General features: G+C 44.5%; 1 protein-coding gene across 2 annotated transcripts in view; it reads left to right on the forward strand.

Moving 5' to 3' along the window:
* Positions 1-305: 305 nt before the first annotated feature.
* LOC137353282 (guanylyl cyclase C-like) overlaps positions 306-25,764 on the forward strand; it is a 97,632-nt gene continuing 72,173 nt past the window's right edge. Inside the window, exons 1-5 of one of the 2 annotated variants that reach the window (XM_068019385.1) lie at positions 306-607; positions 8,723-8,835; positions 14,309-14,376; positions 20,598-20,810; positions 22,138-22,259. In XM_068019385.1, the coding sequence (XP_067875486.1) occupies positions 400-607; positions 8,723-8,835; positions 14,309-14,376; positions 20,598-20,810; positions 22,138-22,259 (724 nt within the window). In that variant the 5' untranslated portion in view covers positions 306-399. Of the gene's footprint in view, positions 608-8,722; positions 8,836-14,308; positions 14,377-20,597; positions 20,811-22,137; positions 22,260-25,764 lie in introns of those variants that run through there. The other variant, XM_068019386.1, reaches the window with a different exon arrangement.

Raw genomic sequence — 25,764 nt, forward strand, 5'->3', positions numbered from 1 at the left:
CAATCTCCCCATCCACCCCATGTCCCTCCCAGGCAGCCTGGCTCAGTCAGTGAGCATGATGGGAATGTCTGCTGCTTCATCATCACTTGTCAATCACAGTGATATGGTGTTTTTCTAGGTAGTTTTTGATCATGCGTCAGGTGAAGTGGCTTTTAAAGAGCTGTCTCAGTTATCTCAGTTCAAACGAACCTGATGCCGCGTAAACTGCGCACATTTTACAACCACTGAACTTTTATTGAACCAACAACAGTTTATACAAGCTGACCTTTGCGCTCAGCCTCACGTATTATATGAGGAAAAGCTTTAGGGTGACATTTTAACATACCTCGCAGCTGCACTCTTCAAAGTTAATGACCTGAGAGAAGGACAATTGGAGTGTTTTAACAACACAGCGGGGAAATGAGACGATTGTTAAGTTTCTGTTTGTGGACCATAGTTGCCGTCCAGGGGAATTTGGTCGGCAGCCACTATTCGAAGTGTACCGACAAGTTGTTTACAGTTAATGTGATCCTATTAAATGATTCTCACTCTCCTTGGACCTTGCGTAATGTCCTTCCAGCGATTATGGATGGAATTAAACTTGTTCAAACCAGACTGCTTCAGAAAGGTAAGAGTCAAGTTTTGCTTCATCTCTACTGTGCACGGTGCTGGTTCTCCATACTACAAAAACAATGTCGGGCACTGGAGAAGGTACAAAAAAGATTCACAAGGATGACGCCAAAACTGAGAAGTTACAACTATCAGCAAAGACTGAACATGCTGAGGCTCTTGTTTAGTAAAGGAAAGGGTAAACAAGGACCTGATAGAGCTCCTTAAAATTATGAAAGGGCTTGATAGGGTAGGTGAAGAGAAGGATGTTTCCTCTTGCGGGGGAGACCCAAACTAGGGTCCATAAATATAAAATAGTTACTAATAAATCCAATAAGGAATTCAGGAGAAACTTCTTTACCCAGAGAGTGGTTAGAAAGTGAAACAGGCTACTACGCAGAGTAGTTGAGGCAACTAGCATTGAACGGGAAACAAGGTGAACAGGTGAAGGAGAAAGGAATAGAAAGTTATGCAGTTAGGGTGATATGAAGAGTGGTGGGAGGAGGTTCGTGTGGAGCGCAAACACTGGCGCAAACACCAGTTGGGCTGAGTGGTCTGTCTCTGTGATATAAACTTTATCCAATGTTCTATGGGATTGTACTTTGCAGGGATTTGAGTTGCAGTGGGTTCATACACTCTCCTTTCACCTCAGACCTGGAATTAATCCAAAAGCAAAATGCTGCAAATGCTGAAAATCTGAAATGAAACAGCAAATGCTGGAAATACTCAGCAGGTCTGGCAACATCTGCAGAGGGAGAAACAACCTTAATATTTCAGGTCGATGACCCTTCATCAGAACTTCACTCAAGACTTAATCCAGCATATCTAAAAGGAAAGAAAGTCCACCTGCCACCACTTTCTCTCCTGTCATGACAGATGTACACAAATGCAAGGGAAAATGGAAATCTGGTGAACTGAGAGAGCTATAAAAAAAACTACAAAGAGGTACAAAAAGACAGTACTTGAAAGGGACATTAAAGCTAACAGTAAAAGCTTTTAACAATATATTATGAGAGAGAGGTCTCAATAGTTGGGGGAATGTGCTGGTCGGCACCCACGCCAACGATTTTGAGGGCCCTGCCTCATTTAAATCCAGCAGGCGAGCTGGGGGGAGCCTAATAGGCCTCAAAATTGGTCCAGTCTGATTGTTAACAAGGTAATTGTGGTGTCGTGTTTGCAAAGGGTTGGGGTCCTGGGGAGACAGCAGCATAGATTAATGTTGTCGGCCCCAGAGAAACACTGTTGTTTAGGTTATAGGAATTCGATTTGCATATCAGGAACTATGAACAGGAGTAGGCCATTTAGCCCCTCCGCTTGTTTGACCATTCAATAAGAGCATGGCTGAACTGTGACTTAATTCCGTAAATGGGCCTTTGCCCTATATATACCTTTGGTTCACAAAAATCTAAAGTCTGAGATTTAAAATTAACAATTTTAAAGCCCACGCAGCACGAGTCAACTGGAGTGACACCACAGGTGTGTCTCCACGTGCATCTGAAGTCGCAGAATGTGCACAATCATGACATCGCTGATTTGCTGACCACAGGATAGCAGAAAATGATATTATCTTGCCTAGGTATGGGGTCAGTAGTTTCAGTGCCACTTGCTCTGCAGCATGAGCACAGTATGCAGAGGAGGAGACAGAGGGAGGAACCTCTGCGAGGAGGGAGGAGAAAGAGGACTCTAGTTAGAAGATTCTATATCCTGGAAGAGTCTTCTGGGAGCACCCCTCCTACGTTGCGATGAGCGAGGAACAGTGCCTCAGGAGGGTTCACTTCACTAAGGAGGTAGTAACGGAGTTGTGTCACCTCCTTCACGACGACCTGGAGCCTCAAACGGGGGGCGAGGATAGCTGTCCCTGTGCTTGAAGATCACCATCATCTTTCTATGCTGAGAGATCCTTCCAGGCAGGAGCAGACGACATCAGCAACTTCTCGCAATTTGCCTTGTACAGAAGCATCCAGGAGGCGACAGAGGCACTGTACAGGAGGAGAGGGGACTTCATCCTCTTCTCTCTGAGGATAGCAGGCTTCTGTCAGCAGGGAGTGATACCAGAACTGCAAGGGCTACCACTCAGTCAATGTGCAGTTGGCAGCACAGTGGTATGCAGTCAGGAGGGAGTTGCCCTGGGAGTCTTCAACATCAACACCAGATCCCATGAAGTCTCATGGCATCAGGTCAAATATGGACAAGGAAACCTCCTGCTGATTACCACCTATTACACCCCGTCAGCTGATGAATCAGTACTCCTCCATGTTGAACAGCACTTGGAGGAAGCACTGAGGGTGCAAAGGGTGCAGAATGTACTCTGGGTGGGGGACTTCAATGTTCACCACAAAGTGTGGCTCGGTAGTACCATTACTGACCGAGCTGGCCGAGTCCTAAAGGACATAGCTGCTAGACTGGGTATGCGGCAGGTGGTGAGGGAACCAACAAGAGGGAAAAATATACTTAATCTCGTCCTCACCAATCTGCCTGCCACAGGTGCATCTGTCCATGACAATATTGGTAAGAGTGGACATTGCACAGTACTTGTGGAGACTCAGCTCCTGACCTCATTACAGCCTTGGTTCAAACATGGACAAGGGAGCTGAACTCAAGAGGTGAGGTGAAAGTGACTGCCCTTGACATCAAGGCAGTATTTGACTGAGTATGACATCAAGGAGCGCAAGCAAAACTGGACTCAACGGGAATCAGGGGGAAACCTTGGAGTCGTACCTAGCGCAAAGGAAGATTGTTGTGGTTGTTGGAGGTCAATTATCTCAGCTCCAGGACATCACTTCAGGAGTTCCTCAGGGTGGTGTCCAAGGCCCAACCATCTTCAGCTGCTTCATCAATGACCTTCCTTTAATCATAAGGTCAGAAGTAGGGAAGTTCGCTGATGATTGCACAATATTCAGCACCATTCGCAACTCCTCAGATACTGAAGCAGTCCGTGTAGAAATGCAGCAAGATCTGGACAATATCCAGGCTTGGGCTGATAAGTGGCAAGTAACATTCACGCCACATAAGTGCCAGGCAATGACCATCTCAGACAAGAGAGAATCCAACTACCTCGTCATAATATTCAATTGCGTTACCATTGCTGAATCCCCCACTATCAACATCCTGGGGGTTACCATTGACCAGAAACTGAACTGGAGTAGCCATATAAATACCGTGGCTATAAGAGCAGGTCAGAGGCTAGGAATCCTGCGGCGAGTAACTCAGCTCCTGACTCCCCAAAGCCTGTCCTCCATCTACAAGGCACAAGTCAGGAGTGTGATGGAATACTCTCCAGTTGCCTGGATGGGTGCAACTCTAACAACACTCAAGGAGCTCAACACTATCCAGGACAAAGCAGCCCACTTGATTCATACCCCATTCACAAACATTCACTCCCTTCACCACCGATGCACAGTGGCAGCAGTGTGTACCATCTACAAGATGCACTGCGGCAACTCACCAAGGCTCCTTAGACAGCACCTTCCAAACCCGCGACCTCTACCACCTAGAAGGACAAGGGCAGCAGTCGCATGGGAACACCACCACCTGTAAGTTCCCCTCCAAGCCACACACAATCCTGACTTGGAATTATATCACTGTTCCTTCTCTGTCACTGGGTCAAAATCCTGGAACTCCCTTCCCAACAGCACTGTGGGTATACCTACCCCATATGGACTGCAGCAGTTCAAGAAGGCAGCTCACCACCACCTTCTCAAGGTCAATTAGGGATGGGCAATAAATGCTGGCCTAGACAGCGATGCCCACATCCCAGGAACGAATAAAAAAAAAGAAAACTTTTAGGCATCTTCATGATGCATGTCAATGATTTATTAAGGGGCGGTACTGTGGAATTGAGAAATGTGTTAATAAGGTTAGAGTAGAATATAAATATAGAGTCAGGCTTGTGGGGCTTTTGCATGTCATCTGCCCCTCCCTCCCATTGTGGGTGACCTCTTGCAAGAGAGAAAACAGAATATCATTAACTGTGTGTCAGTGTGGTTGGGTGATGTGCCTGACATAGCTGAATAGCTGTAGGTTTGCAGAGTCGCATGTGCAGCTGGCATGATTGGAAGCTGTGTGTGGGTGAGGTATAACGTAACGATGTTAGGGAGTGCTGCTGGGTGAGCGATGGGGGTATGGTGCATTGAGTAGGATGAGAGGTGTGTGACATATGTAAAGTGAAGATGCATTCACTTACATTGCCCACCCAAGTGAGGTCATTAAACTTCTTGCAGCACTGCTGCCTGGTTTGCGAAGCCACGCTCTGGACATTGACCATCTTCGCCACATGTTTCCATTCTCATTGGAGAGTTGGCCTCGAGAGTTTCCTGCCCTCTGACAGAAACATGTCCTCCTTCCTAGCTTTGACTTCTCTGCATTGTGCATCCAGGGTGGCATCGCTAAAGCAGGAATATTTCTCCTTCCCTGGCATGCCATACCTTGTCCTTCAACGGCAAAAAAAAACAATTATCCAGCAAGCTGCATTGCATTACTGCAACTTTCTTCTTATAGGGACTGCACTTTTAAAAAGGAAAAACTGCCTCGAGTAATGCTACTCAGTCCCCTGGTGTGTGCAAAGGGGGCTGACTAGAGAGGGGATGTGTGAAAGCTGCTTGTGGCCATGCCACTTTCAGGGAAATGAAGTGGGTAGACAAATTGTGTGTCTTACCCACCTCATTTCCAACAGGTGCGAGCACGCCGCGAATTGCTGCATCCCTGTGCCTAAAAGTCAGGGCGAATGAATTTTGCACCCATTGAGACTAAAATGAAACGGAGAAAGGAGGCTTATGATAAATGTCAGGTTCATAATACAGTGGAGAATCATACAGAATACAGAAAGTGCAGAGGAGAACCAAAAAGAAATGATGGAAAAAGAGTGTATAAAGAAAGATTAATGGTTAATATAAAAGAGTAACCAAAGTATTTTGTAGACATAAAAAATAGTAAAAGGGTAGTCAAAAGATGGGTTAGGAGGATTAGGGACCAGAAAGGAGATCTTATCAAGGCAGAGGGCAAGGCTGAGATGGTAAATTAATACTTTGTATCTGTCTTCACAAAAGAAGAGGATGCTGCCAATGTCACAGTAAAGCAGGAGGTAGCAGAGAAATTGGATAGGACAAAAATGGATAATGAGGAGGTACTTAAAAGGTTAGAAACACTCAAAGTAGAAAATTCACCTTTTCTGGATGGGATGCATCCTCAGTTGCTGAGGGAAGTAAGGGTGGCAATTGCACAGGAACAGGCCACAATCTTACAATCCTCTTTGGATATGGGAGTGGTGCCTGACAACTGAGGTTTTCACATGTTACACCTCTGTTCAAAAAAGCCTAACGTCAGAGGTGGGGAGACTTTTAGCGATAATAATCCAGGGCGGCACAGTGGCGCAGTGGTTAGCACTGCAGCCTCACCCCTCCAGCGACCCGGGTTCAGTTCTGGGTACTGCCTGTGTGGAGTTTGCAAGTTTGCCTGTGACTGTGTGGGTTTTGCCGGGTGCTCTGGTTTCCTCCCACTGCCAAAGACTTGCAGGTTGATAGGTAAATTGGCCATTGTAAATTGCCCCTAGTGTAGGTAGGAGAATGGTAGGGAATATGGGATTAATATAGGAGGGGATGTGGTAGGGAATATGGGATTAATGTAGGATTAGTATAAATGGGTGGTTGATGGTCAGCACATACTCAGTGGCCCGAAGGGCCTGTTTCAGTGCTGTATCTCTCTATGACTAAAATTAATTGCCACATGGAAAAACATGGGTTGGTAAATGATTTTTTAAAGTCTTTTGAAGCAAAATGTGTTCTACTAACTTGGTTGAGTTCTTTGATGAAATATTGGAGAGGGTTGGTAAGAATCACATGGTTGATGTGTGTGGACTTTCTAGCAACTGTCTGTGGCTGAACCTGACTGCTTGCAACCTTGGTGTTGTATTTGACCCTGAGATGAGTTTCTGACCACGTATCTGTACCATCACCAAGACCACCTATTTCCATTTCTGTAGCATCGCTCGACTTTGGAATTCCCTCCCTCAACCTCTCAGCCTCTCTACCACCTCTCCTTACTCCTTTAAGACCTCTTTGACCAAATTATTTGGTCACCTGTCCTGATATCTCCGTATGTAGATTTTGTTATGACTGCGGTGAGAGCAACACACTGTCAATTCAGTCCCATCACTCCACAGGTCGCAGCATATTACTAAGCTTTCACACCCAATCAGAAAACAGCCAAATTAAACACTTTAGTAACCCCGGAATGAAACAGACCAAACCAGAGATCTTTAGAAAACAACAAATTAACTATTTATTCAAAAACTAAATCTTGAGAACTATTAAGATAAATCTATGTCTAAAGACCTTATAACTTCTTATTGTTATCTAACACCCCCTTGCACACACATACATCCAAAAATAACAGTAGTTAACCATTTTTTTCCAGGTAATATTTCCGATGTTATCAACTGTTCCATTTTAGTTAACAAAGACGGTAATCAGAGACAGCTTGAAAAAGATACTGAGAGGGATAGAGAGAGAGAGGCATTGGAGAGAGGGGATTAGAGAGAGAGGGATAGAAAGAGGGTAGAGAGAGAAAGGGATGCATAGAAATAAGGGGAGGGAGAGATAGTTGCATAAAGAGATAGAGAAAAGAGCGGTGGAGACATTGCAAGAGAGGTATTGAGATAGAGAGAGCGAGAGGAAGTGTGACAGACAGAGAGGGAGGATAGTGGAGGCAGGTTCCAGTGCGTGCGAGGTGGAAAAGATCCGGAAATTGACATTGGCTGAGGGTCCTGACATCATCCCACCCTCCTCCTGCTGTTCCCAGGGTGGATTTGAAGGCAAGCGGGGAACTCTCTTGGATCTGTTGGGTAAGTAATTAAGGAGTGGTTGAGGCAGTTAAGAAGGCAATAAGACCTATTTTAACCCTGAATTTCCCAATCAGGGGACATGTTTTCCAACCTGTCTGCAACTTGCCAAGGTCACCGTGGTGACTGCACAGCAGGAATGAGCTTCTTCAATGAAACTGACAGGCTGGGAAGGCTTTTATCAGTGACACTGAAGAGCTCCAGCCATGGCCATTGAGAGACTGCTGCTCAAAGCACTTCTCTCAGGGAGTGTTTTCATTGCTTGATAAGTGATTGCCAACTTCTTGGAAGACACTTCACCTCCCTAGCACACCTTCAGCTGCCAGCCTTCGATATGATATGGCAGCAGTTTATGCAGCTCCACCTTCCACCTCTGCTGAGGGGCAAGAGAGGAGGCCACACCACCATTGCTGCTCCAGCAGCAGGAGGAGAAACACCAGCAGCAGCACCCGTTGCCTTCTCCTTAGCCGTACGCCTCACCACAGATGGGATGGATACTGAGATCCAGCTGGAAGGAGTTGAGACCCCCATCCTCTACAGAAGAGGATCAGCTCTGTCAACATGTCTGAGCACCAGTGCCTCAGTAGGCTCATGACAGCTCACTGCTGACATTTACACCCTCCTGTAACAAGACCTCCTTCTCAATGAACCAGGTGGCCACACATTGCTAATGGCCAACAAGGTGCCTGTAATCAAAAATCCAAGTGCTGGTGAGCCTTTGTAACCCATGCCAAGGTCCCTTTAATGAGAATACCTTTGAAAGGATGGGCACATCATCCTGCCCACCTTCCCTAAATTGGCTGGGGAGCCCGGAGATTGGAAGATAATTAGTTTGCTCTGGGAAAGAATAACAGCTGGGCATGCAAATCAGTGAGTTGTGTTCCCGATCCGAGAATGGTCCCACCATTCAGGCTGGGAGTAAGGTGAGAAGATTCTGCCCATCGATTGAGAAACGAACTGAGAGAAAGAGAGAGAGACAGGTAGAGAGAGGGACAGAGAGAGAGATAGAGGGATAGAGAGAGGCACAGCAAGAGAGAGAGGGATAGAGAGAGGGACTGAGAGGGGGAGAGAAAAATAGGGAGAGGAGAGAAGCATAGTGTGAGTGGGATAAAGGGGGGTTAGAGAGAGAGAGGGGTAAACAGAGAGGGGGATAGTCAAATACTGAATGAGTGATCTTTACCCCAATGGTTGAGTAATCTGCTGACTTTCATTGTCCGGACTCTCAAAGAAAAAATGTCACCAACTTCAAAGGTGGGGGAATTTGGTGAAAAGTAACACAGAGTTATGTTTATGTTCCAGATTTTAATGTCACCTTGAGTGCATCATTTGATGGCTTTGACACAGAACTGTATCTATCCCAAGGCTGTCCCACCACCACCTGTGAAGGTGTGGAGAATTTGAAAAGTTTATATGTGAGTACATCATAAGTCAAACGTGGTTAGTTCTGAGCTGTGATCCTGTTGCTAGGTTCTGCCTATTTATTCAGTAGGGTGCAGTAAATCAATGGCATTACCAAGTAATCATAATTTATAATTCATTACAGCTGCCACCCACTCTCCCATAGAAGACCTGGAAACACTGCAATTGCAGTTTATCCATTAGTTGGAGTGTTAGGCAGGGTTTTATGGAGTTTGGAGTCAGCTCTTGTGCATTTCACACTGGTTGAAACAAATCTCGAGCTGCTTGAGTTCTACTTTATTGAATACATTAAAAGCAAAATTTGCAAATTAATACAACAGGTGCATTCTTTCTATGCCACTGGAGGACAGTGAATGTGGTACCATTATTCAAGAAGAGTAGCAGGGATAAACCAGGTAATTACAGGCCGTTGAGTGTAACATCAATGGTAGGGAAACTATTGGAAAAAATTCTGAGGGGCAGGATTAATCTCCACTTGGAGAGGCAGGGATAAATCAAGGATAGTCAGCATGGCCTTGTTAGGGGGAGATCATGTCAAACTAACTTGATTGAATTAATTAATACAAAAGGTGAAGTCACAGGATCAGAGGTGAGCTGGCAAGATGGATACAGAACTGGCTCTGTCATAGAAGACAGAGGGTATCAGTGGAAGGGTGCTTTTCTGAATGGAGGGCTGTGACTAGTGGTGTTCCGCATGGATCAGTGCTGGGACCTTTGCTGTTTGTAGTATATATAGTGCCAAGCCTGCTATACTCTCAGCACTACATGAACTGCTATGCCTGTGCTGGGACGAGGGAGCAGTACCTCAGGACATGCGCGATGCCAATATCATCACCCTCTATAAAAACAAAGGTGACCACGGTGACTGCAACAACTACTGTGGAATCTCCCTGCTCAGCATAGTGGGGAAAGTCTTTGCTCGAGTCGCTCTAAACAGGCTCCAGAAGCTGGCTGAGCGCGTCTACCCTGAGGCACAGTGTGGCTTTCGTGCAGAGAGATCGACTGTTGACATGCTGTTCTCCCTTCGTCAGATACAGGAGAAATGCCGTGAACAACAGATGCCCCTCTACATTGCTGTCATTGATCTCACCAAAGCCTTTGACCTTGTCAGCAGACATGGTCTCTTCAGACTACTAGAAAAGATTGGATGTCCACCAAAGCTACTAAGCATCATCACCTCATTCCATGACAATATGAAAGGCACAATTCAACATGGCAGCACCTCATCAGACCCCTTTCCTATCCTGAGTGGCGTGAAACAGGGCTGTGTTCTCGCACCCACACTTATTGGGATTTTCTTCTCCCTGCTGCTTTCACATGCGTTCAAGTCTTCTGAAGAAGGAATTTTCCTCCACACAAGATCAGGGGGCAGGTTGTTCAACCTTGCCCGTCTAAGAGCGAAGTCCAAAGTACGGAAAGTCCTGATCAGGGAACTCCTCTTTGCTGACGATGCTGCTTTAATATCTCAAACTGAAGAGTGCCTGCAGAGTCTCATTGACAGGTTTGCGGCTGCCTGCAATGAATTTGGCCGAACCATGAGCCTCAAAAAAATGAACATCATGGGGCAGGACATCAGAAATGCTCCATCCATCAATATTGGTGACCACGCTCTGGAAGTGGTTCAAGAGTTCACCCACCTAGGCTCAACTATCACCAGTAACCTGTCTCTAGATGCAGAAATCAACAAGCGCATGGGAAAGGCTTCCACTGCTATGTCCAGACTGGCCAAGAAGGTGTGGGAAAATGGCGCACTGACACGGGACACAAAAGTCCGAGTGTATCAAGCCTGTGTCCTCAGTACCTTGCTCTATGGCAGCGAAGCCTGGACAACGTATTTCAGCCAAGAGCGACGTCTCAATTCATTCCATCTTCGCTGCCTCCGGAGAATACTTGGCATCAGGTGGCAGGACCGTATCTCCAACACAGAAGTCCTCGAGGCGGCCAACATCCCCAGCTTATACACACTACTGAGTCAGCGGCGCTTGAGATGGCTTGGCCATGTGAGCCGCATGGAAGATGGCAGGATCCCCAAAGACACATTGTACAGCGAGCTCGCCACTGGTATCAGATCCACCGGCCGTCCATGTCTCCGCTTTAAAGACGTCTGCAAACGCGACATGAAGTCCTGTGACATTGATCACAAGTCGTGGGAGTCAGTTGCCAGCGTTCGCCAGAGCTGGCGGGCAGCCATAAAGGCGGGGCTAAAGTGTGGCGAGTCGAAGAGACTTAGCAGTTGGCAGGAAAAAAGACAAAAACGCAAGAGGAGAGCCAACTGTGTAACAGCCCCGACAAACAAATTTCTCTGCAGCACCTGTGGAAGAGCCTGTCACTCTAGAATTGGCCTTTATAGCCACTCCAGGCGCAGCTCCACACACCACTGACCACCTCCAGGCGCTTACCCATTGTCTCTCGAGATAAGGAGGCCAAAGATTAAATGATTTGGAGGAAAATGTAGCTGGTCTGATTAGTAAGTTTGCGGACGACACTAAGATTGGTGGAGTAGCAGATAGTGAAGGGGACTGTTAGAGAATACAGCAGAATATAGATAGATTGGAGAGTTGGGCAGAGAAATGGCAGATGGAGTTCAATCTGGGCAAATGCGAGCTGATGCAGTTTGGAAGATCCAATTCAAGAGTGGACTATACAATAAATGGAAAAGTCCTGGGGAAAATTGATGTACAGAGAGATTTGGGTGTTCAGGTCCATTGTTCCCTGAAGGTGGCAACGCAGGTTAATAGAGTGGTCAAGAAGGCATACGGCATGCTTTCCTTCATTGGACGGGGTATTGAGTACAAGAGTTGGCAGGTCATGTTACAGTTGTATGAGACTTTGGTTCGGCCACATTTGGAATACTGCGTGCAGTTCTGGTCGCCACATTACCAAAAGGATGTGGATGCTTTGGGGAGGGTGCAGAGGAGGTTCACCAGGATGTTGCCTGGTATGGAGGGCGCTAGCTATGAAGAGAGGTTGAGTAGATTAGGATTATTTTCATTGGAAAGACTGAGGTTGAGGGGGGACCTGATTGAGGTGTACAAAATCATGAGAGGTATAGACAGGGTGGATAGCAAGAAGCTTTTTCCCAGAGTGAGGGATTCAATTACTAGGGGTCACGAGTTCAAAGTGAGAGGGGAAAATTTTAGGGGGGATATGCGTGGAAAGTTCTTTACGCAGAGGGTGGTGGGTGCCTGGAACGCATTGCCAACGGAGGTGGTAGATGTGGGCAAGATAGTGTCTTTTAAGATGTATCTAGACAGATACATGAATGGGCAGGAAGCAAAGAGATACAGACCCTTAGAAAATAGGTGACAGGTTTAGATAGAGGATCTGGATCGGCGCAGGCTTGGAGGGCGGAAAGGCCTGTTCCTGTGCTGTAAATTTCTTTGTTCTTTGATGCATTATGGGAGGACTAACAAGGCAAGGGAATATACAATGGATGGTAGGACCCTAGGAAGTACAGATGCTCAGAGGGACCTTGGTGTACTTGTCCATAGGTCATTGAAGGCAGCAGCACAGGTAGATAAGGTGGTAAGGAAGGCATATGAGATACTTGCCTTCATTAGCCGAGGCATAGAATATAAGAGCAGGCTGGAAGATTGGGAAACTTTTAAAGATCAACCAAAGGGTTACTAAAAAAGTAATAAAAAGAGCAAAGGTAAGTTATGAAAGAAAACTAGTGCAAAATATAAAAACGGACAGCAAAAGCTCGAGTGGCTAAAGTGAATGTTGGTCCTTTGGAGGATGAGACTGGGGAGTTAATAGAGGGGAACACAGAAATGGCAGAGTATTTTGCTTCAGTTTTCATGGTGGAGGACACTAGTACCATCCCAGTCATATCAGGTAATGCAGATGTTATAGAAAGGAAGGAAATTAGAACAATCATCATCATGAAGGAAAAAGTACTGATCAAACTATTGGGTTTGAAGGCAGACAAGTCCCCAGGGCCTGATGGCCTACATCCTAGGGTCTTAAAGGAAGTGGCAGCAGAGATAGTGGATCCATTGGTTATAATATTCCAAAATTCTCTGGATATGGGAAAGTGGATTGGAAAAAAGTTAATGTCACGCCCTTATTCAAAAAGGGAGGGAGGCAGAAAGTAGGAAACTATAGACCAGTTAGTTTAACATCGGTCGTTGGGAAATTGTTAGAATCCTTTATTAAGGAAGTAATAACAGGACATTTAGAAAGTCAAAACGCAATCCATCAGCGTCAGCATGGTTTTATGAAGGGTAAATCGTGTTTGACTAATTTGCTAGAGTTCTTCAAAGCTGTAACAAGCAAAGTGGATAATGGGGATCCTGTAGGTGTAGTTTATCTGGACTTCCAGAAGGCATTTGATAAGGTGCCGCAAACAAGGTAAGTTCACATGGGGTTAGGGGCAATTTATTAGCTTGGATAGAGGATTGGCTAACCAACAGAAAACAGAGTCAGGATTAAATGGGTCTTTTTCTGGTTGGCAAGATGTAACTGGTGGGGTGCCACAGGGTTCGGTCCTCAGGCCCCAACTATTTACAATCTATATAAATGACTTGGATGCAGGGATAGAGGGTACAATAGCCAAATTTCGGGAATTGAATACAAAAGTAGGGAGGTTATGCTTCAGCTGTACAGGGCATCTGGAGTACTGTGTACAGTACTGGTCTCCTTATTTAAGGAAGGATGTAAATGCGTTGGAGGCTATTACCTGGAATGGGCGGGCTGTCTTACAAGGAAAGATCGGACAGGCTAGGCTTGTATCTGCTGGAATTTGGAAGAGTAAAAGGCGACTTGATTGAAACATATAAGATCCTGAGGGGTATAGACAGGGTAGATGTGGAAGGGATATTTCCCCTTGTGGGAGAATCTAGAACTAGGGGTCACTGTTTAAAAATAAGGGGTTGCCCATTTCAGACAGAGATGAGAATTTCTTTCTCTCAGAGGGTCGTGAGTCTTTGGAATTCTCTTCCTCAAAAGGCAGTGGAAACAGAGTCTTTGAATATTTTTAAGGCAGAGGTAGATAGTTTCTTGATAAGCAAGGGGGTGGAAGGTTATCAGGGGTAGGTGGAAACGTGGAGTAATCAGTTCAGCCATGAACTTATTGAATGGCGGAGCAGGCTCGAAGGGCCAAGTGGCCGACTCCTGCTCCTAATTCATATGTTCGTAATGCTCCACATGAGCCTTCTCCCACCCCTCTTCATCTCATCCGATCTGCATATCCGTCTATTCCTTTCTCCCTCATGTGTTTATCTGGCTTCCCTTAAATGCTTTGATGCTATTCACCTCAATTACTCCGTGTGGTAACAAGTTCCACATTCTCACCACTCTCTGGGTAAGAATTGGACAAAATATTGCATGATTCTCAAAACACTAATGTGTATTATTTTACACTGTCCAATGGCATGTTGGAATGAATAACTGAAAGGAGAAGGGGGAGTGTAGCCAGTGAGATTGACAACCTCTGACTTTGACTCTCTTTATCCCTGGATCTAGATCGCGAAGAAATTGGGTTGTGCAGTTCTGGGTCCAACATGCAGCTATGCGACCTTTCAAATCTTCTCGTAAGTCTCTGTCTCCTAACGGTGTGAGTTGCTCTTTGTGTTGGAGTGAGAGGTGCAGGTCAATATTGTCGCTGTTGGTTACAATGATTTATTTTCAGGCTTGAGGGGATGGAGACACGGATTGCACATGTACTGATCGAGAATGCTCTATGTGCACCAGGTCACTGATCTTTTTCACTGCATAATTAAGTGCTAAATTACCCAGTCAATCTTGCCCTGTAGGCTGAAGGAGATGGTAATGTGTAAGACAGGCCAGCCTTCATGAAGGAGGGTGTACGGTAAATGAGTGAATTGCATCGATAGAAAAGTGGGGTAAGTGAGGGGATGGAGGAACAGAAAGATCTGCAGGTTCATGTCTCCCAAAGGTGGCAGGACAGTTTGAGAAGGCTATTAAAAAGCATATGGGATCCTTGGCTTTATAAGCAGAGGCATAGAGTACCTACGTTAATACTTGATAAATCACTGATTGGGCCTGAACTGGTGCATTGTGTCCACACTTTAGGAAGGATGACAAAAGAAAGACTTGCGTTTAGAAAGAGACTTTCACATCCTCATGATGTCCCAAAGGCTTTAGAGAGGGTGAAGAGGAGGTTTGCTAGAATGGTACCAGAGATACAGGACTTTAGTTATGTGGCGAGATAAGGGAAGCTAGGTTGTTCTCCATAGAACAGAGAAGGTTAAGGAGAGATTTAATAGAGGTGTTTATTGATAGAATAAATAAAGAGAAAGTGTCAAAAGGGTCAGTACCCAGATGACTTAGATTTAAGGTATGAGGCCACAAGAAATAGGTGCAGGAGTAGACCATATGGGTCATCGAACCTACTATACCATTCAAAAAGATCATGGCTAATCTTAGAATTCAACTCCACTTCCCGCCCACTCGCCATACCCCTTGATTCCCTGAAAGACCAAAAATATGTCTATCCCAGCCTTAAATGTATTCAACGATGGAGATCCACAACCCTCTGTCTGGGGTAGAGAATTCCAAAGATTCACAACCCTTTGTGTGAAGTAATTTCTCGTCATCTCAGTCCTAAATGATCGGCCCCTTATCCTGAGACTGTGCCCCCGTGTTTTAGATTCTCCAACCAGCAGAAATAATCTCTCAGTGTCTACTCTATGCAACCCTTTTAAAATCTGATATGTTTCAATGAGATCACCTCTCATTCTTCTAAACTCAGGAGAATACAAGCCCAATTTACTTAGTCTCTCATCTTAGGACAACCCCTCATCCCAGGGGCCAATGCAGTGAACCTTCGCTGCACTGCCTCCAATGCAAGTATCTCCTTTCTTAAATACGCAGACCAAAACTGCACACAGTATTCCAGATGTGCTCTCACCAAAACCTCGTACAATTGTAGCAAAACTTCCTTATTCCTGTACTTCAATCCCTTTGCAATAAAGGCCAATATGCCATTTGCCTTCTTAATTGCTTGTTGTACCTGCATGTTAACTTTCTGCATTCCTTGTTCAAGCACATCCAAGTCTCTTTGAACATCAACACTTAGAAGTTTCACACCTTTTAAAAAATATTCTGCTTTTTTATTCTTACAACCAAAGTGCATAACTTCACACTTCCCTACATTATACTCCATCTGCCATCTTGTTGCCCATTCACTTAACCTGTCTATGTCTCTTTGCAGCCTCTCTGTGTATTCTCTACAGCTTACCTTTCCACTTATCTTCTATCATCAGCAAACCTGGATACATTACTTTATATCACTGACTTAGATGAAGAGACAGATTGTAAATAGCTGAGGCCCCAGCACTGATACTTGTGGCACTCCACTATTTACTGCCTGCCAACTTGAAAATGCCCCATTTATGCGGACTTGTTGCTTCCTGTTTGTTAACAAATCATCTATCTATGCTAATATATTATCTCCAATCCATGAGCTCTTATCTTGCCAATTAACCTTTTGTGTAGCACCTTATCGAATGCCTTTTGGAAATCCAGGTATACTACATCTACTTGTTCCCCTTTATCTACCCTACTAGTTCTTCTTTGGCCTCCGTATCTCAAGAGACAATGGGTAAGCGCCTGGAGGTGGTCAGTGGTGTGTGGAGCAGTGCCTGGAGTGGCTATAAAGGCCAATTCTAGAGTGACAGGCTCTTCCACAGGTGCTGCAGAAAAATGTGTTTGTCGGGGCTATTACACAGTTGGCTCTCCCCTTGCGCTTCTGTCTTTTTCCTGCCAACTGCTAAGTCTCTTCGACTCGCCACACTTTAGCCCCGCCTTTAAGGCTGCCCGCCAGCTCTGGCGAACGCTGGCAACTGACTCCCACTACTTGTGATCAATGTCACAGGACTTCATGTCGCGTTTGCAGACGTCTTTAAAGCGGAGACATGGACGGCCGGTGGGTCTGATACCAGTGGCGAGCTCGCTGTACAATGTGTCTTTGGGGATCCTGCCATCTTCCATGCGGCTCACATGGCCAAGCCATCTCAAGCGCCGCTGACTCAGTAGTGTGTATAAGCTGGGGATGTTGGCCGTCTCGAGGACTTCTGTGTTGGAGATACGGTCCTGCCACCTGATACCAAGTATTCTCCGGAGACGTCACTCTTGGCTGACATATGTTGTCCAGGCCTTGCTGCCATAGAGCAAGGTACTGAGGACACAGGCTTGATACACTCAGACTTTTGTGTCCCGTGTCAGTGCGCCATTTTCCCACACTCTCTTGGCCAGTCTGGACATAGCAGTGGAAGCCTTTCCCATGCGCTTGTTGATTTCTGCATCGAGAGACAGGTTACTGGTGATAGTTGAGCCTAGGTAGGTGAACTCTTGAACCACTTCCAGAGCATGGTCGCCAATATTGATGGATGGAGCATTTCTGACGTCCTGTCCCATGATGTTCGTTTTCTTGAGGCTGATGGTTAGGCCAAATTCGTTGCAGGCAGCCACAAACCTGGGGATGAGACTCTGCAGACACTCTTCAGTGTGAGATGTTAAAAGCAGCATCGTCAACAAAGAGGAGTTCCCTGATGAGGACTTTCTGTAATTTGGACTTCGCTCTTAGACAGGCAAGGTTGAACAACCTGCCCCCTGATCTTGTGTGGAGGAAAATTCCTTCTTCTGAAGACTTGAACGCATGTGAGAGCAGCAGGGAGAAGAAAATCCCAATAAGTGTGGGTGTGAAAACACAGCCCTGTTTCACGCCACTCAGGATAGGAAAGGGGTCTGATGAGGTGCCGCTATGTTGAATTGTGCCTTTCATATTGTCATGGAATGAGGTGATGATACTTAGTACTTTGGTGGACATCCAATCTTTTCTAGTAGTCTGAAGAGACCACGTCTGCTGACGAGGTCAAAGGCTTTGGTGAGATCAATGAAAGCAATGTAGAGGGGCATACTAGTTACATCCTCAAAATACTCTAATAGATTTGTCAAACAGTATTTCCCTTTAGTAAAACCATGTTGACTTGCTCTAATCATCCTGTACTTTTCTAAGTGCATTGTTCAGACTTAATAACAGACTCCAGCATTTTCCCAACAACTGATGTTAGGCTAACTGGCCTGCAGTTCCCTGTTTTCTCTCTCCCTCCTTTCTTGAAAAGCGATGTAACATTTGTCAACTTTCAATCTGATGGCACCGTTTCCAAATCTAAGGAAATTGGAAAGTCATAGCTCGCACATTCACTATATCTGCAGCGATCTCTTTTAGAATCCTAGGATGTAGGCCATCAGGTCTTGGAGATTTGTCAGATTTTAGACCCTTAAGTTTCTCTAATAATTTTTCTCTACTGATATGAATTTCCTTAATTTCCTCATTTTTTTTAGCCCTTCGGTTACCGTCTCTTTCTGGTATGGAACTTGTGTCTTCTACTGTGAAGACAGACACAAAATATTTGTTCAATGCCTCTGCCATTTCCTCATTCCCCATGTCTCTGCTTCTAAGGGACCAACTTTAGCTACTCTCTTCCTTTTGATGTACCTATAAAAGCTCTTACAATCTGTGTTTATGTTATTGGCTAGTTTACCCTCATTCTATTTTTTTCCTTTTTTATCAACATTTTGGTGGCCCTTTGCTGGTTTCTTAAACACTCCCAATCCTCAGACTTTTTTTTTTAGAGATACAGCACTGAAACAGGCCCTTCGGCCCACCGAGTCTGTGCCGACCATCAACCACCCATTTATACTAATCCTACACTAATCCCATATTCCTACCACATCCCCACCCGTCCCTATATATTTCCCTACCGCCTACCTACACTAGGGGCAATTTGCAATGGCCAATTAACCTATCAACCTGCAAGTCTTTGGCGTGTGGGAGGAAACCGGAGCACCCGGAGGAAACCCACGCAGACACAGGGAGAACTTGCAAACTCCGCACAGGCAGTACCCAGAATCGAACCCGGGTCCCTGGAGCTGTGAGGCTGCGGTGCTAACCACTGTGCCACTGTGCCGCCCTTTTTGCTACTTTTTTTGCAACATTGTAAGCCTTTACTTTTAATCTAATATTATCCTTAACTTCCTGAATGAGCCATGGATGGGTCTTTCTGGCTAAGTTTTTTATTTTTCAAAGGAATGTATTTTTGTTGAATATTTTGAATTGTTTCTTTAAAGGTTTCCCACTGTTCATTTACTGCCATACCTTTTAGTCTATTCACCCAATTCACCTTAGCCAGTTCTTCCCATATGCCTACATAATTGGCTTTGTTCAAGTTTGTGATTGGACCATGTCACTTTCAAACTTAACATGGAATTCAATGGTATTATGATCACTGTTTCCCAGTGGATCTTTTACTATGACATTGCTTATTAACCTTGCTTCATTACACAACACTAGATCTAAGAGAGCTTTATCCCTAGTTGACTCTACAACATATTGCTCCAAGAAACTGTCCCGAAAACATTCTGCAAACTCATCTTCTGGACCACTCCTGCCAATTTCATTGTCCCAGTCTATATGACAATTAAGGTCCCCCACAATTATTACATTGCCTTTGTTACAAGCTCCAATAATTTCTGGTTTAGTGCTCTGTCCAACAATATAACTACTGTGAGAGGGCCTATAAACTATTCCCATCAGTGTTTTCTGATTCTTGCTATTCCTTATTTCCACCCATACTGATTCTACTTCATGATCTTCTGAGGCCAGATCCTTTCTCGCTAATGCCCTTATGTCATCCTTTACCATCAATGCTACCCCTCTTTTGCTATTCTGTATGTCTTTCCGAAATATTGTGTACCCCGGAATATTTATTTCCCAACCTTGATCACCATGTAACCATGCCTCTGTGATGGCGATTAGATCTAAATCATGTACCTGTCTTTGTGCCACTAGTTTATCTATCTTATTGCAGATGCTTCGCACATTCAGGTATAGAACCTTTAATTTCATTTTTTATTCCCTTCAATGACCTTACTTGATAATGTACCATTCTGCTTGTCTTTACCCACAATGCAATGCTGTTCCGTGCCTTGGCCTTTCTCTTTGGATTTTTAAATCTCACTTGACAATTCTACAACTCTACTCATTCTACAATTCTATGATTCTAAGTAGCTTCCCAGATGGATCAGTAGGGTAAATGCATCGCCCAGTGTGATGTTGAACCATAGGGACAGAGGATGGTTTCAAGTTCATACCATAATTTGTTCTGACTTTGCTGATCTCAGTTGGTTGGGGAACAAATCAGGCAGGGTTTCTGCTTGTGATTGCAATCAGTGTCCCCTACCAGAAAGTGTTGACATTGTGTGAGGCAGACTTGGCCTCAATTGGTATTCCCTCAGTGAATCCCCTCCTTATACACAAATGGTTACTTATGTGAGATACAAGAGGGCAAGCAGCAGCCAGTGGAGTGCACTCCAGTAGTGAGGAGTCAGTGCCTTCAACAACAATGTGCGTTTATACAGTGTCTTTATTTAACCCAGTAAAATGTCCTAAGGCATTTCACAGGAGCGTTATCAAACAAAATTTGACATCAAGGCACATGAGAAATTAGGACACGTGACCAAAATCTTGGTTAAAGAGGTAGTTTTTAAGGGGCATCTTAAAGGAGGAGAGAGAGGTAGAGACATTTAGAGAGGGAATTCCAGAGTTTAGGGCCTAGGCAGCTAAAGACACAACTGCCAATGGTGGAGTGATGAATATGGGGATGTGCAAGAGGCTAGTTTTAGAGGAACAAAGAGAAGGAAAAGTAGGTTAAAACTGGGAAAAACAACAAAAAACGTGAAATAAGTAACAACGTCACCACAAACTCACTTTTCTTTTGCTTGTCAGGGCATCAATGTTTTTGGATATCCCCATCGTCTCTGCCGGAAGCTTTGGATTATCCTGTGATTATAAGCCCAACATGACTAGGATCATGCCTACGGCTAGGAAACTCTCTGACTTTTTCGTAATGTTCTGGAGTTATGAGAATAAAGCAAAGCCGCACAAGTGGAATTCGAGTTATATTTACAAAAAAAATGAAACCACGGAATCCTGTTTCTGGTAGGTCGCTATTATATTTTCCACCTCTGAATAAGATCGATACTGTCTCAATAGTACTAGCTACTAGCTCCAAATGAATCTCACCTCTGAACTGAGAGGCTCCAAATTTAACGCAAGTGAATGAACCTCATTCCCAGAGCCAAGAGACTTCTGTCTCTACTTTTAGCTTGCTATAGTTACATATTGGAATATGGACACTTTTTTTTAGATGGTCCACTGGGCTTGATGTGCTGGTGGCCTTTCCTCATTCAATAGTTACCAGCAGAATTGAGAGATAGTTACATCAAGAGCATTTAGGTCCCTGGAATATGGAGAACCTGAATGCCCACACATTTAAGTGTCTGCATGGAAAAAGGCAGGACTTGACTTTGACCATGAATATTGAAGACAGGTCTGTTAGAAGTACAGGGCTTTCCACCTCAGACAACACAAGCCCACGCTCTCGAGCAATTGGGGAAGTCGGACACTGGTAGGAAAATGGGATGTTTGTCCTAGGGGTTTTGATTTCTGCCTCAGAGGCAACAAACTTGATGAAATATATAGATAAATGTAAGCATGGACTTTGTGACAATTGTTTGGTCATTATATTATGATTTTCTAAATCATAAAAGAGTTCTTTTGCCATAAGAGATTCCAAGAGACATCATTGTCCACCTACGAGATTTACAGAACACCAGTTACTGCACTTCAAAGTAGTGCAATTGTAGGTGAAATATTTTGTGATAAGGTTCTTGCCTGCCCTCCATAGGTCCTGATTTCAGTAATAGCATTGTGGGTAGCAGTTACCTGTAGAACATGTCTTGCCCACAAAAAAAAGAAAAATAAATCTAACTACAGGGTCAATAGTTCCGTTGAAGGATTCCATTTCCGTCAAGCCCCTTTCATTTGGAATCCTCCCTGCCAATGACAGTGCTTTCCTTCTTTTGCTGGAAAACAGGAAAAGAAGGTTCAGCCCTGGAACCCAGGTTAGACAACACCTTGCAGTGGGTTGTTTACACATAATGCTCCAATACTACAGGGTGTAGTACTGATAATACCATTGTCTGGAGTACTTCAAGACTACTGAGAGTATAATACGTATAATATGGATAATGAAAACAGAAAATTCTGAAAATCAGCTGGTCAGGCAGCATCTGTGGCTGCACAGATGATTAGCTGAGTATTTCCAGCATTCTCTGTTTTTATTTCAGATTTAGAGCGACCTCTGCACAGATCTGGTCTCCACGTACCATGCTTATATCACACTTGGAGCACTCTGAATGAAAGTTACTTCTTTCTTACAGCATATTTTACAACCCTCTAATGGATTTTGTTTCAATGATTTTAGGTATATGAATGGTTTGGAAGCTGGGTCAGCTCCATTCTCTTTGGGTTTAGAGGTTAAGGAAATCATCCGTGACCCAATGAAATTCAAGAAGATAGTGAGTGACTCAGGCAGGAAGAGTAACGGTGAGAATTTACATGTGCCATGTAAATATATCATTCAGTTAAAAATTGTGGATGTCAGAAAAAGATTTGTTTAGTAAACCGTTAGACCCACTGTCAGGTGATATCGCCATGTGTTTTTTCACACAATTTCTTGTCCTCTTTTTATGAAAACATTGGCCTCAGTAACCCAACATAGAACTAAAGACATTCTAGGGAAAGCAAATGAAAAAATATGACTAACCAAACCTTTTCCTTTGATTAATCTAAACGCTATCCTTTTCACTAGGTTCCTTATCCCACATATCTACCTTCTCACCACATCCCTCAAGCCACCACAGATCTCTGAGAGGGACAGAGAGTGAAGTGTGTTCCTCCTAGTACAAATAAGAAAGCTGCCTCAGATTATATATGTTGTATGGTAGCCCTTGTTCGCACCACATGAATTTTTTTCTCTTCAAAACTCCCAGCCCTATCTTCCAAAGGTTAGTAATTTGCTTCTATCTTCCATCTCCAGCCCTCATCCCACTCATTACCTCCATGAGACCCACCTCGTGTTCTCGATTCTCTCCAATGACCTGACAACTCACCTATCTTTCTCTGGCTCATTGCTTGCTGATATCATCAATTCCTACCTTTCCTCAGAGATCATCCCACCGCTTTCAAGCCCCTTCATAAAAAGTCTCCCAACATCTCTTTGCTCTCTAACTTATGCCCCTAATCTCCCTTAACTCCTGAATGTGAACATCCTCACCAAACGCCATGCCTACCTCTCCCTATTTTAAACCCTTTAGTCGTGTTTCTGTCCCATGCATAGCACTGATTCCACCCAGATCAAAGTCACCTGAGATATTCTGTGTGACTATGCTGCCCAGCGTGTTCACTTTCCTCATCCTCCACAACATTTGAGAGTCAATTGTCCGTCGCTTCATCCTCCTCTTCTGTTTGGTTCACTTCTGTGGCACTGCCATATAATGGATCCACTCCTGCCTGACCCAATGCAGCCAAAATATCTCATCCACTGACTTGCCTCCCACTCTGTACAGTCACATCCAGTATGCACCAAGACACCATTCTTGACACCCCCTCTCCTTCCCACTTGAAGGTTCTCTATATATTATCCATGAGCATGAAGCCCACTTCCATAGTCCTCTGATGACATTCAGCATTCCCTCACTACCCCCATCCGAGATTCTGTGACCACTGCTCACAACATTTCAAAAATGAGCCAAAAATGTCTCTAGATCAACATCAGTGAAACTGAAGCCTTCGTATTGAGCTCGTGTCAGAAAATGCAAAGCTCAGGCACTGAGTCTATCTTGTGCCTCAGTTGCCCTGTCAGGCCGAATGTGATGCTATGCAATCTTAGCCTCCTGTTCTGATGAAGGGTCACTGACCTGAAAGGTGAACTCTGCTTCTCTCTGCATAGATGCTGCCAGACCTGATGAGTATTTCCAGCATTTCTTGTTTTTATTTATTTTAGCCTCCTGCCAACCTTGCACTGAGCTTCGAACCTCCACATCCAGTCCATCTACTTTCACATTTGCAATGAAGGCACATCCCCACCAAAATCCTCATTAGTGCTTTTGACTTCACTGGCCTATAAAGCTGCATTATCTAAATTCCCAATTCACCCAGAACTCTACCATTTGTGCCAGTCCCACACTCCCATCACCCTTACTGATCTCAGTTGAATCCTCATCACTTAGCTCATGAACTCTGTCCTGAATCACAATTCCCCCCAGTGGCTCACAGCTTCTTATCTATGCCTTCTACTGCAAATTTACCTCCCAGTCAACGGTGTCCACTCTTTAGACCTTTAGCTTAGTTTAGTTTATCCCTCCCTTTCACCATCCACACTAGTGCTGGTGCTCTCTTGCCCTGAACACCTTCACCTAGCTCATCTTCAAAAACGAACCTCAAACCTGGGTGTTTTTTGGCGACCTCCCCAATATCTTTCCATCTTCCAGCTCGTGTTCCCTGAGCTGATTTATAAAGCACCTTTGAATGTTTTCATGCATGAAGTGTGCTCAGAAAATGCATGTTTTTTTTTGCTTTTGCTGTTCCCAGGGATCGGCTTATTGAGTTTGTCTAAGTTGTTTGGGTTAGTTCAGTATGTAGATTGATTTTGGTAGTTTATTTAAGTAGTTATAGTGTTTGGATTGGCTTTGTAATAAAACTTTTACAACCTGTTGACCAGCTGAGCCAGTTGTTTAAGATCCATCTAGCCTTACCATCTAGCAGAGGCCACAATACTTAAGCAGGCTTCAGTGCTTTTCCCAGTGAAATGTTAGAGTGGGAGTTGATGCCTTGTTGTTCTGCTTGCACCTCTGCATTAAAAGCCAGTTAGTGGGCCAGCTGTAACTGCAAAGCTACATTAATAAAGAAGTAGATGGTTTAATAATATATAACAGACTATGGCATTGCTGTATACATCACAGTGTTGAATGTTACAGAGTGTACTTCTCATGCACACACAAATATTAGCTAACGCCCTCTGGTTTTGCACAGGAGGAGTCAAAACCAGTTACAGTGCTTAGTGAACTAGAGTTTGAATATGCGTGATAATTGGACCAAGGAGTACATTTAAAGTCCCCATTTTAAAGTTATACATTCTGTCATTATTTTTAGACAATTTGCTTTTTTTTAATAGTTAAGTATTTGAAAAGTGAAGTATCAAGCAAACAATTCGCTGTCCCAGCTCATCATATTCTATTAGCACCCAACAGCAGTGGCTAAAGTCCTCTAGCCCCACTCCTCACTTGAACCAGTGAGCATTGCCGGGAAAATCACCCGGTGAAGAATAAGAAGGCAAGTGAGTTACAGGCCGGAATCTAGTTGAGTGGTTTATATATATCATGCAAAACCTTTACAAATCTCTGGTTGGGCCTCAGCTGGAGCATTGTGTCCAATTCTAGGCACCACGCTTTAGGAAGAATGTCAAGGCAAGATCTTGATTTTAACTGATTGTCAAATGAACTAGAAGGGGACTGAGGAGAAATTTCTTCACACGAAGGGTTATTAAGATCTGGAACACATTACCTGAAAGTGTGGTGGAATTAGATTGTACCTGTCACTTGGACAAATGTGAGTTAATTAAGGAAAGCCAACATGGATTTCTTAAGGGAAAATCATGTTGACCTAACTTGCTGGAGTTTTTTGAGGAGGTAACAGAAAGGGTTGATGAGGGCAATGCTGTTGATGTGGTGTACATGGACTTTCAAAAGGCAATGACCATCTCCAACAAGACAGAATTTAACCATCTCCCCTTGACATTCAATGGCATTACGATCGCTGAATACCCCGTCACCAACATCCTGGGGGTTACAATTGACCAGAAGCTGAACTGGAGTAGCCATTATAAACACCGTGGCTACAAGAGCAGGTCAGAGGCTAGGAATCCTGCGGCCAGTAACTCACCTCCTGACTCCCCAAAGCCTGTCCACCATCTACAAGGTGCAAGTCAGGAGTGTGTTGGAATACTCTCCACTTGCCTGGATGGGTGCAGCTCCAACAACACTCAAAAAGC

The sequence above is a fragment of the Heterodontus francisci genome, chromosome 41 (assembly GCF_036365525.1).
Source record: "Heterodontus francisci isolate sHetFra1 chromosome 41, sHetFra1.hap1, whole genome shotgun sequence".
Taxonomy (NCBI): Eukaryota; Metazoa; Chordata; class Chondrichthyes; order Heterodontiformes; family Heterodontidae; genus Heterodontus; species Heterodontus francisci.